Genomic DNA, 13425 nt, shown 5'->3' with positions numbered 1-13425 from the left:
TAATGTTTCATAGCACTGTGAAGAGATTATAAATCCTGCAAGGACTGCTGTAATTGAGCATTTTAAAATTATTTTTAAAGATATAGGGAAATTCTCAGGCAATACTTGGTTGAACTGGAGTTGAATCTGTGCAGACAAAACCAATGACTGTTTCAAATCTGCTTTAAAAGAAGGTTGAAAAAAGATTTAAAACATAAACAACTTCTAATCTTTGGGAAGCCTGGATATTAATGTTCCGCTTTAATACATCTGTATCTATTGTGACAAAATCAGACCACACAGTTCTGAAAAGGTGACTGAAGACAGGTAAATCAGTCATAGAATATTAGTCTTTTTTCCTATTAACCTAAAAAGAGATTCCCTTGGATTAATTATAGACACCTGAGTCCAATTAAAGGGCAACCTATAACCTTTAAAAACCTCTTCCAAATGGGAGAGAGGAGAGAGAAAAGGTGAGACGCAAGCTGTAGAAGGTTTGTGTGCAGCAAAGGGAAAAGGCATCTCCTAGGTAAAAAGCTGTTTCCCTTTAGAAGGGAAACCTGGTGTTTGTGTTTGGGGAATGGGGCCTTGGTTCACAATGTAGCTGAGCCCAGAATAAGTTGGAAAGGGTGACGGGTAATTGCTAGCCAGCATAAGAAGAGGCACTCTTCCAGTTGGAGTTAGGAAATGCATTTTTATTTGTGTGTATGTATTTAAATAAACCTCTCAGGTCAACCCTATGGCCTATCCTGTAAACATTGTTAAAAAACAAACAAACAGAAAAAACCCCCACAGAATTAAGTCTTTAAACTTATTTTATTGATCTCAAAGACAGAAAATATTTGCCAAGCAGTGTTAGGCACTGTGATTCAGAATATTTCAATTTAATTTATACTCATTACTATTATACACTCTAATTAATGAACTGGCAGTCCAATATTGATGGCATTAGGATTTTATAATTAAGAATTAAACCTTTGGAGCAAGACTGATTTACTCCAGGACCCCCAATTCTGGAAGGAGAAATGTTGAGCCTTGACATGATGAAAGAGGTGGTTGTCACACTACAGAGAGAAAGAGAGAGTGCATGTTATGGGGTTTTATAGATAATATGAATTATCAAGGACTTTCATGAATTACACACAGGAAAATGTGAAGATCTGGAAAGTAGAGAGCCCAAACAGAGAAGTCATCCTAGATCTAGGATGTGGGCTGATAAAGTTTGCGGATGACACAAAGTTGGGAGGTATTGCTAATTCGGAGAAGGATCGGGATATTCTGCAGGGAGACTTAGATGACCTTGTAAATTGGAGTAATAATAATAGGATGAGATTTAATATTGAGAAGTGTAAGGTGATGCATTTAGGGATGACTAACAAGAATTTTAGTTATAAGCTGGGGACGCATCGGTTAGAAGTGACGGAGGAGGAGAAGGACCTCGGAGTCCTGGTTGATCGCAGGATGACTATGAGCCGGCAATGTGACGCGGCTGTTAAAAAAGCTAATGCGATCTTGGGATGCATTAGGCGAGGTATTTCTAGTAGGGGCAAGGAGGTGCTCCTTCCGTTATACAAGGCTCCGGTGAGACCTCATTTGGAGTACTGTGTGCAGTTCTGGTCTCCTATGTTTAAAAAGGATGAATTCAAACTGGAACAGGTACAGAGAAGGGCCACTAGGATGATCCGAGGAATGGAAAACCTTTCCTATGAAAGGAGACTCGAGGAGCTCGGTTTGTTTAGCCTAACCAAAAGAAGGATGAGGGGGGATATGATTGCTCTCTTTAAATACATCAAAGGGATAAATACCAGGGAGGGAGAGGAATTATTTCAGCTCAGTACTAGTGTGGACATGAGAACGAATGGATATAAACTGGCTGTGGGGAAGTTTAGGCTTGAAATTAGACGAAGGTTTCTAACCGTCAGAGGGGTGAAATTTTGGAACAGCCTTCCGAGGGAAACGGTGGGGGCGAAAGACCTCTCTGGCTTCAAGATTAGGCTAGATAAGTTTATGGAGGGAATGGTTTAATGGGATAACATGATTTTAGTCAATTAGGTAATAAAGTGCCATTGCTGGTAAAATGTGGGTCTGGCTAGAGAATCTTGCCTGTATGTTCGGGGTTCTACTGATCGCCATATTTGGGGTCGGGAAGGAATTTTCCTCCAGGGTAGATTGGCAGAGACCCTGGAGGTTTTTTGCCTTCCTCCGCAGCATTGGGCGGGGGTCGCAAGCTGGAGGATTCTCTGCGACTTGAAGTCTTTAAATCACGATCTGGAGACTTCAACAGCTGAGTTAAGGGAAAGTGGGTGGGTCAGCTTTTGTGGCCTGCATCATGCGGGAGGTCAGACTAGATGACCATAATGGTCCCTTCTGACCTTTAAGTCTATGAGTCTATAATCTACTTCTTAACAATATGGTAATGTTCAATGAGGGCCTGATGCTCTTACCTTAATTTCAATGGAATCTTTCAGAAAATAAAAGAGTACATCATGAATAAGGGTGCTAGAATCAGGTGTGGTTAATGAGGCATCTTGGTACTCATTGTAATATACTACTATTGGTAAGGTGAGCATTTGGCTCCATCTTCCTCCTGGTGAAGTTAATGGCAAATCCCCAATTAACTGCTGTAGGAGGAGGTTTGGGCCAGGAAAAGGCCATCGTGGAGAAATATTTAGAAAACACTAATTTTCAGAAGTTAGAAAAGAAAGGGGAAAACCTCAGTGGTGATAGCCATGTGAAAACTGGACACGTGCTATGGTGGATATAATTGACCAGAGAGATGACAGTCCCTTTCTGTACAGCACTATTCAGCACTATTCTTCATTACTGCAGTCCATTCAGTTTCAGTACCAGAGGTTCTAAAGCAGAGGGATTGTCCAACCAGAAGTAGGATATGAAATTAAGTAAAGACAAATTTAATCTGAAATTTAAGAAAAAACATCTTAAGACGGATATTTGACTGCAAAAAAGTCTCCTTAGGAAATAATGAAAGCCTGCTTAAGTCACATAAAACTAGACACAATATTCTGTACACAACTGTCATGCCCTCTTACAGGGAAGGGACAAGCTAGTTTTTTTTTTCCATTTTGTACAATTCTATTCTAAAAAGTAACAAGTATAACTTACAACAGGAAAAAGAACAATTTGTTAGAAATAATTTTGTAACTAAAAGAATTAAACAGTAAAAAAAAGTTGTAACAAGAGGTTGTGGAATTGCTATCATGGAAGACATTGAAGTCTCTGGGACTTACCTAAGCTTTTAAAGCCAGATTTTGTCTGATAAAAGATTTGATTGCTGTGGTATTGTGTTTTCAGAATGGAAATGCCATAGCATTACCAAGAAAACTTCCATATCAGATCCAACTGCTAGGGCATTAATATAATATTTTAGCTTAGCGTGTATAATAGTAATGAGTATAAATTAAATCGAAATACACTGAATCATGGTGGCTAATGTAGCCTGCAATATATTTTCTGTCAGTGAGATCAACGAAATAAAATGTGCTAAAAAAATTGTGCCAAATGATTCATAGCTAAGGGCCAGAACACAGTCAAAATAATAGATGTGCTATAAATAAATAAATAAATAAATTCCTGGACTGATATAGTAAAAAGGATATCATGTCAACGTCTGAGTAATACAGTATTCCCACTTGTGAGAATTAAGCAACCTAACTTCCTTCCTTTATAGGGTTTCTGTGAGTTATTAGGATCACTTGGGGGATTTATATATCCAGCGTGAAATCATACAGAATCTTTCATCCATCATGTCTTGCTTGTGAATTTTTAAAGCAAATATAATAATGACTGATGCAATTAAAGTATTATCCTCAATACTACTTTAGTCACGGTCCTAGTGCTCTTGCAAAATGAACAAACACAACTTAATTTGATGTATACTAGTACTACTTCATCATTATAAAATATAATTGAAGAAGCCTAAACACCACATTTTAAAGGAAGCCTTCACTGTACAGTTTCATGTTAAAGATTTCCTTGCTCCTACTTATCCTTTGTTTTATTTTTATAACTTTAATAAGAAAATGTCCAAAATTTATTTATAAGAATGTCCATAAAATTGCTTTTTAAAGGAAATATTAGAGAACATACAAAATGACGCGTGCTAAAGATCTGACGCTATATATTTGCACGTACACTTACACTCAGACGATATTAGAAGAAAGTTATTTATGTTGTAAAGTTAAACCCTCAAAAGTTAGAAAATGCCAGACTTATGATTGTCTGTGAAAGCTTAATTCTGCCACTATTGTGCATCCAACATGTGCACTTAATGCAGTAGAGGAAAAAATGTATATGATCATGTAATTAATGTTTTTATCATAATATACAAGGTGACTGAATTAATGTTATCTGAACAACTATAACTTGGTATTTCCTAACTTTTAGTGCTTGACTCTGCAACCTAAATATGCATTCTTTTAATATAGTTTTTGTGTGTAATTTTAAGTTTTAAGTAAAATAAATATACCAAATGTTGCAAAGGGGTCATTACACATGTATCTCAATCTTGCTATATATATAAAATCTGTTAAAAGTACTTAATCTTTTTTGTGCTAGTGTAAAAAAAAATGCTAAAGTTGTCTGATTTTATTACTGTGGAAAAATATACACAGAGTAACAGTGAATGGAGATGGGGGCGGATTCTGAATTTCATATCTTAAAAAAAAAAGACTAGATAAATGAAATTATGTAGTAACTGAAGGAAGTAGATTTTCAGTGAACCCAGTCCAGAATTTCTGATGAAACGTATAGGATGGAATTTTGACCCCACTGAAATCAGTGGGAGTTTTGCTGTTGATTTCAATATAGTTTGGCAAGTTGTCTTATCTTACTCAGGGTCAGCATTTGGGAGCAGGTGTTGCTTAATTGCCTCTGATGGAATGATCAGTCTATTATTTCTTACAGTGGTTAACATATGAGATTGGTACTTCTGGTTATTGTCTGGGTGCCCAGAGCACAGGATGAGCACTTGGTAATTGGAACAACAGTTTTTTTATATTTGAAGGGAAAAAAATTGGTCAAGACCTCAGTATTTGAGAGAGAGAGAGAGATGACTCCAGCTCTGCTCAACTTAGAAGCTCAACAGACTAGACTTTGAGTCACAACTTGAAGGGCATATCTGACTTTGAACTGCAGTTTTAATTAGTGGAGATTTGACTTAATAATGTAAAAATTATCTGCCTGTTTAAAAGTTAGATTGTGATTAGACAAAGCTTGTAGTTCCAGTTGGGATTAATGTTTGTGTATTATGGAGGGGATGGTCATCAAGATTGCCCTGAGTTTTTCATAAAAAAATGTAGTCATAAGTAGCAATGAACACGTCTCAAAGATATCATTCAAAACATGTTCAAACTCTGGACGGGCTAAACCATTCAGACGAAATAGAAACTGACCTGAACCTTCACCCAAAGCTGAAGCCAAGCAGTATTCTTTGTTCAAAATAAATTGAGTATTTTTTTTCCCCCAAGAGCAGAAGAGATAAAATAGTGCTGGAAAAGATTCTTTACATTTCTTCCAGACTAACTGGAAGCTGGCAAAATTTCAAACCTCGGTTTCAAGTCCCATAGAACTGAAATTTAGAAAAGATTGTTCATATTCCCTTTCTTAATATTCTTTAAATTCTGTCACATAACTTTCTTCCTCAATGCTTACATACTGTAATTTGGTAGAACATTTAAAACTGCTTATCCTTATCTGGAATTTAATTGTAAAAACTTATTTTTGAGGGAAAAAAATATGGTATCAGATTATTAACTCAGTGCAATGTATGCATCAAATCTATACAGTAAGTTTAAAAACATCTGCTAAATGCACTTGGGGCTGCTGTTGTACCAATGGGAGTAATTTTTCTCCTTACTTTTTATGTTTGCCAAGTTTTGCTTTTACTGAGAACACATTAATATAAGCTTAATAATGTGGGATTATATGAGATGTGGTGGATATTGGCTGTAAATTTGGTTCTATGTCCGTAAGGACATTGGCCTTTTGGATGCAGGAAATGGTGGTTGACAGGTTTGTGCCAGTCCATCTCTTGATGGCCTGAGGCTCTGCTCCTTTGTGTATTTAGGGATTCATGAAAATTCCTCAGTTCCTGCTCTCTTATTGGTGACTGCTCATTATAGCTGCTGTCTCCTCCACTCACTTTATTTTGTATGTCATTCCGAGCATTTTTTAACTATCTCACCATTCTGAGCTTTGCCATTTTGAGTTAGGTCTTTGTTCCCTAAACAGATAAAAGGTGCAGGCCTGCATCGTTTGAGCAGCAACCACCAGCTTTGGGTCAGAAAGGAATTTTCCCTAATAACTGATTAGCTGCGGTGTCAAGTGACGGTAAATTGAGCCACTTCCTGAGAATTCAGCAAATCCTAGCTGTGGCTACTGTTTAGTGCTGTATTTCTGTTTGTCTCTTCATACTAGTTTACATAGGGCTTATATTTTGGGTTTTTCCCTTGGTGACCTTGTGGCATCTTTATCGCAAATTTTAGTCAGAATAAGTACATTGGGTAATCTTGCATATCATTTTAAATCTAAGCACATAACAGGAATGAGAGGGCCAATGAGCTGTTGGGAGGCTGGGCTGTACCACTACGTGCATATTTACGGCACCCCAGGTTTGATCTTCATTCTTACTGTGAGAAATGGGCCATTTGTGGAATTTTAGTCTGCAGGGTGCAGTCCCAAGTGATAGTACCTTACTACAGATAGGACTAAGAGGCCAGGGTTACAGCTGAAAAAGACTGCATTGGATGTTGGGGGTGGGGGGAGGATTCCCACAGTATTTAAAACTAATAATATTTCTATTCCTTCAGGATTGTGATACTGTAATGAAAAAAGTACTGACATTTTCAGTTTAGTTATCCTATAATATTGATTTGCATGGTGTTTTAATAGATAATTTTTCTTATTTAAAAATTAGCTTTTAGGCTTTTGTCTTAAATAATAAAACTTCTGACCATCGTACAGTTTGAACATCTTGCATGATACATTAGAACTATGTACTATAATGGCAAGTAATACACGATCTTTGAAATTAAGGTATTGGTCAAAAACTACTCTGAGGGTATGAGACATCTTTAAAATGTCTTTAGAGCTGGAAGAGTATGCTTTAATTTTGGACTATTCTGCATAGTAATAGCATAATAGCAAACCAGTGAAGGTGGTTTTTTTTTTTTTCCTATTAGCATTCTGTTTTAACATTCTGTATTGTATAATTGTAGTGTGGAGACAAATATAATTTTTGATTTCTTGAGGTGTTCTATTTCCAGACGGCCTTTCATATTTACTAAGTAATTATCCCGGGTACACTTTCCACAGGCAACACAGAAGGAGATTGAAAAACGCCAGCTCCATCTAAAGAGCATCAGTGATCTAGGAGAGGGTTTGAGGACGGTGCTTAAGGAAAAAGAAGGTCTAGTGGATGATAAGCTCAGCCTTCAGAAAAGTAACTGGATAGCAGTAACTTCACGAGCTGAGGAGTGGTTCAACCTATTGTTGGTAAGATAAAAGTATTTGTGCTTCTAGTTCACCATCACCAAATTATACTAAGCCTAAGTATATGGCTAGGTGTGGATGTCAATATTATGGGCTCAACCCTATTACATTGCACTCTTAGGCCCCATTAGAATACATGTATACATGGGTGCACTGTCACCAGATTCTGTGTCAATATGTTCACTGACCTCAGTGGTGTTTTGTGGGTTGTAAACAAAGAATTTGGATGGGGGTGTGTGCGCAGAGTAACAAATATATAGAGACTCACTGCTGGCATCTCTTCTTTTCTGCCTCACCAAGGCTCTGGGCTGTGCTCTGCTGTTGAGTCAGCGAGGCAAACGGGCAGTATTGTGAAGAGGAAGTAGCTTAGGGAACTGGTCAACTCTTGTTGTAGTTTTCTGCAGCTATGCCGGATTATGGGAGTAGGTTAAAAAACTTAAATTCAGCTGGGCAATGTCATTTGCTCACACAGATAATAGGGGTGTGTGTGTGAGAGAGATTCCGGGTTTTAGAAGCTGTACTTGTATGAATATAGGGATTCATAAAAATATGAGAAAATAATCCAAATTTTCCAAAAGAAAGTATTTTAAAATTCTTCCTTAGCCAAAATGAGGAATTTTAAATAGCCATTCAATTAGCTTTCAAAGAGGTGGGGGACTAAATTCACTCACGTAGGTGCAATAACCAGAGAATTTAGTCCAAGTCAAATTGAAAAACCCACTTCTACCTTAAATATATCACTATTGCTCTTCTCTAATACATATAAATATTTACATACTGCCAATGGATATAAACACACATATATGAGAGAGAGAGCTACTGGAAAAAAATAGTTAATTTTAGCTTTATAATGTATGTAATGTTTGCCACAGTTTGCATAATCACAGATTTCTTTTATTTCAGCTCTGATTATTTTTTAATAAATACTTACCATTTTCTGCATACAGGAATATCAAAAGCAAATTGAGACATTTGATCAGAATGTAGCTAACATCACAACCTGGATGTATCGTTCTGAAATATTATTGGATGAATCTGAAAAACAAAAATCTCAGCAAAAAGAGGAAGTTCTTAAGGTAACACATGCAGTTTTCTGGAAAGCATTTATTATTTTATTCTAAAAAACTATATACATTAAGCTTTTTAGCCTAGAGGTTTTAAAGCGCATCATGAAAGATAGTGAAACGTTATTTTTCTCTTGACAAATCTATTCTCCAACAGCTTATAAATTGCTTAATAATATTGTAATGAATAGCAAAAGTAAGCCCTGCAGTAGAAAAAAAATGAAATATGTTATTTTAAGGCTTGGGGACTTCATAGTGAGCAGAACACTTATTCTTAAGCCTATCTCTGCTGAAAACTATTACCTCAAATGCATCTATTTAAAAAAGAAAAAATTATCTGTGTGCAACTTTTCCTCTCTGCTCCCTTCTTTTGTGAATCATTGTGTGCTTGCTATTCATATCATAATGTTTTAGCTTACCAAACACTGATTGCACTGTCAACATACAACTGAGAATAATCCTAGCTGAAGTGGCTTATCATTTATTGAAGGGATATTATGTGGCATATACAATGCATGTACAGGTCCCCATTGCAAACAACAAATCTGCCCTCAGATCCAGGGCAGTATTTAGCACTACGATATCATCAGATCCAATTTATTAAAAATTGACATGCACTGTAAAGCATATGAGGCTCAGAGTTTGCATCCAGTCTAAGACAGTTTTTCATACTTGAGGCTGTATTCTGCCTTGAGTTATGCTCTGTATTGATTGTTGTCCCCTGAATGAATTTGTGTGACATTTAGTCACCCGGATATTTGACCGTGCTTTGACAACATGGTCAGTACATGCTAATTGAGGAACAGTTTGCAAAATCTAAATGGGACTGTCTTACTGACACTAGCGTGATACAATTTGCTAAAGCAAAACTTCACAAATTTCAAGGCAGCCATAATTTTCAAACCAACATTTATTCAGAGAATAAATCAATGCTTCATAACATTGATCTTAGCAGGATTACAGGGCAGTCTTTTTAATAGGATGAGCAATTTTGCCAATGTAAGGTGTAAAGTACAATTATCCTTTCCATCAATACAGGCATAACCTCCTATTACACAGTCATTTCTTGTAGGCAATGCAACGCAAATCCTAAAGCCCAATTATGTGTCAAATCTCCAGTGTTTTAGCCTACACTTACATACTTTTGCCTGTTTTTGGCAATACCTTCAAGCTTCCAATAGCAGAAGCAGGTGATTTTGCTCATCTTCTCCTTTCTGGGCATTTAACATAGCATTTTTCTCATCATGAACAATAGTACCATAGCAACAGAGTCCTGTGGCACCTTTAAGACTAACCGATGTATTGGAGCATAAGCTTTCGTGGGGATGCATCCGACGAAGTGGGCATTCACCCACGAAAGCTTATGCTCCAATACATCTGTTAGTCTTAAAGGTGCCACAGGGGCTGGGCTCCGGAGCGTCTGTTTGCCTCTTTGGTCTTCTGGTAGCCTTGTCTCAGCTCCTTGATTTTCACGCGGCACTGCGTTGCATCCCGGCTGTATCCTCTCTCTGCCATAGCTTTAGAGATCTTGTCATAGATCTTTGCATTCCGTCTTTTGGAGCGCAGCTCGGAAAGCACGGACTCATCGCCCCACACTGCGATGAGATCCAAGACTTCCCGATCAGTCCATGCTGGGGCCCTCTTTCTAGTCTGCGATTGCACGGCCATCTCTGCTGGAGAGCTCTGCATCGTTGCCAGTGCTGCTGAGCTCGCCACGATGTCCAAACAGGAAATGAGATTCAAACTGCCCAGACGGGAAAAGGAATTCAAATTTTCCTGGGGCTTTTCCTGTGTGGCTGGTCAGAGCATCCGAGCTCGGACTGCTGTCCAGAGCGTCAACAGAGTGGTGCACTGTGGGATAGCTCCCGGAGCTATTAGCATCGATTTCCATCCACACCTAGCCTAATTCGACATGGCCATGTCGAATTTAGCGCTACTCCCCTCGTTGGGGAGGAGTACAGAAGTCGAATTTAAGAGACCTCTATGTCGAACTAAATAGCTTCGTGGTGTGGATGGGTGCAGGGTTAATTCGATATTACAGCGCTAAATTCGACATAAATGCCTAGTGTAGACCAGGCCTCAGTCTGGATCTGTAAAAAGCAACAAACACGGCTACCCCTCTGATAAATAGTACCATAGTGCTACAGCATGAATAGAACTATTTTACAGCATGAAAATTAGCAATTCTATATGGTGGTATAGACTGCATTTTAAGTCTGCAAGCATAGGACTCCCACTGACCTGAAAAAATTACCTGTTCCACTGAGTACACTAATATTGCAAGAAACAGCCTCTCTAGAAAAAAACTGGAAATATGTTCTCCATCATCTTCCAATAAATGCTAGTGTAGATCATTAATAAAGTATATACATACACCCTCTCTAAACCTGAGGGCTACACAGTCAGGATAGATTAGCTATCCAGAGCTCCCCTATTACATGTGCACGCTCACACAGTTATCTGAATTTGCTTTTTGGTTTTGCTCCCTATTCTTTTGCACACTGTCTCTCTCACTCTCTCTTTGCATTTATTACTAACTTCAAGCCCTGTCTCTTGCTCATGGACTGTAGCGCTTAAAGGCTGAGCTGAATGATATGCGTCCAAAGGTGGACTCTGTGCGTGACCAGGCAGTAGACTTGATGACAAACCGTGGAGATCACTGCAGGAAAGTAATAGAGCCTAAAGTGTCAGAGCTCAACCAGCGATTTGCAGCTATATCACAAAGAATTAAGAGTGGAAAGGTAGGAGGAACTGCTCCCATGTGGAGACGCATGCTAAGTGGTGCTTTACGAAAGGTGCATGGCCCTACATAAGGGGAATCCAATTCCCCCAAACACATTTTTCAAAGGAACAATAAAAAGATGCATAATTAAAATGTAAATATTAAGAACGTGGGAAGGAAAAGTGAGTTGGTGTGGGGGGTGGGAGGGGGGGAGTTCGTCATGTTTATTCTGTTACCATTTCATGGATAAGTATTTTCACGAGCTTGTAACTCATCTTTAAATGTGTTCAAGAATTAAACAAAGCACACAAGGTATCTACTCAGGAACAAAGTTTATTAAACACAGAGAGAGATCAGCTGCCTTTTTAAATTATAAGGATTGAAAACCTGGCCCCACCCCAAAGTGCAAATTAGTAGTTATAGACTATACCAATGGATAATTATTTCTTAAGCATATATATCACCATTGGAACTCCTATGATTTTTTGCTCTTTCCACAACTTAAAATGGCCTTTTTCTTAGTATGATTTTTTTTCAATTACATTTATCCAGTCTTTTTCTTTCAAACTCTGACTCAACAAAGTTCTTTATATTTTCATCAACTTCACTTGGATTATTCATCCGCTTAAAGTTAGGCGCTGGTTTAAGTACTTTGCTGAATGTGGTTTTAATGTGGAATAGGTAATTTTTAGTCAAATTTTGGCCTGGTATGTGTGGTGTGGAACATGGTTCAAAAATTACCTAATCCACATTAGACCACCATGCATCCTAGGTAGCATCATGGAAGAGGAATCAGGATGTATCCTCTACTCGGGGCAGGTGGAAATGCAAGGACAAGGAATAGATGGAACCTTCTCTCCTACCCCAAACCCGAATATACCATTTGTTGTAGCTGCTCCAATGTGTCAGGAAACATGCCCTGGTTGAGCTTAGACTTGCTACAGTTTATTCCTCCCACGTGGGAGAACCAAGAGGGAGTTTGTAATTCTGGGTGACAATCTTCCTCCGAAGCTGCAATGATCTGCTGCCCCTTGCTCCAGGCAAATTCGGTAATCATTATGTATTCCTTCAATATTAAACAAAAGCAAAACAAAAACTTGTAGTTATAACAATAAGCTACATACATGTGAGTTTTTTGTAAGAGTGTTTTAAATATGTACCTGCATTAAGGCAGATGATTTATTTTAATTGTTAATATATCATCATAGTTCAGTACCACAGAGCTGCTTGGTATAGAGTTGTTTAAATTCATTTTTGATTAAAACCATTATGCTATGGGATTTTTATCTCTTTAAATCATCCAAAAAGCAAATATGATTATAAACTAAACTGGATTTGAAGGCATTAAGGCTTACAGGCCTTTTAAGTAATGGGGTTTAGGAAAGGGCGAGATATTTTAACAATCTGATGGTGGTTAGGACAACTATATAAATATAGTATTATTATATTACCAGTGGGCTAAACTATTTTCTTAGCCATGAAAAATAATAAAGCATAAAACAATTAAGGAAAGTTAGTCCTGGATCAAGTAAAAATTATTATAAAATAGTAATCAAAACATAGGAGTTTATCATTCATAGTTTTACTCTCCTCTCAAAAGCCCCACTGGGAGCATGGCATTTTTCCCTTGACGGAAAGGACTGTGGGGCTTGCTGCCAAACATGAGAGATTCCTGGGAATCCACAAAGATCTGCTGTAGGCTAGGGCTTATTGTTACCAAGGTCTGGTGCCTCTGCACTGGCTCCAGTACCAGTGGCTTCCTGGAAACCAGACTTGATTGCTGACATGCTATCATGGACCTCCGAACTGATTCTAAACACCACAGGGAGGCTTTTGTGATATTCAAGGGTGGAGAAACAATTGCACAGAGGAGGACCAAGGGCCATTTCCACATGAAAGGGGAGGGATCCAGGCAAGATTGGCCCCTCCATGTTCAAGTGAAAGGGAGATGATCTGAGCCAATGGGCCAAATTCTGTGTTTAGTTCTCATCAGTGACCCTCACCTCTTGACATCACTGGACCCCTAACCCTGTATCACAGATCTGAATTTAGCCTTATCTCTTGAATGAATGTCAGGAATAGAGGAACAGGAACTTCAAAAATAATTCTGTATTGAGGTAGGATATAGTTTGTCTACTCAAGGTATGTTAA

At 38.1% G+C, this 13425-nt stretch overlaps 1 protein-coding gene across 1 annotated transcript in view; it reads left to right on the top strand.

Moving 5' to 3' along the window:
- LOC112112035 (dystrophin) overlaps nucleotides 1-13425 on the top strand; it is a 1981667-nt gene that overhangs the window by 918659 nt on the left and 1049583 nt on the right. The window contains exons 35-37 of the mRNA XM_026649948.1: nucleotides 7312-7491; nucleotides 8436-8564; nucleotides 11123-11293. Coding sequence (XP_026505733.1) covers nucleotides 7312-7491; nucleotides 8436-8564; nucleotides 11123-11293 — 480 coding nt within the window. The remainder of the gene's footprint in view (nucleotides 1-7311; nucleotides 7492-8435; nucleotides 8565-11122; nucleotides 11294-13425) is intronic.

Source organism: Terrapene carolina, unplaced genomic scaffold, assembly GCF_002925995.2.
Source record: "Terrapene carolina triunguis isolate 2854851 unplaced genomic scaffold, T_m_triunguis-2.0 Scaffold23, whole genome shotgun sequence".
Classification (NCBI taxonomy): domain Eukaryota; kingdom Metazoa; phylum Chordata; order Testudines; family Emydidae; genus Terrapene; species Terrapene triunguis.
Note: the sequence above shows the minus strand (reverse complement) of the source record. Positions and strands in the feature narration are given on the sequence as shown.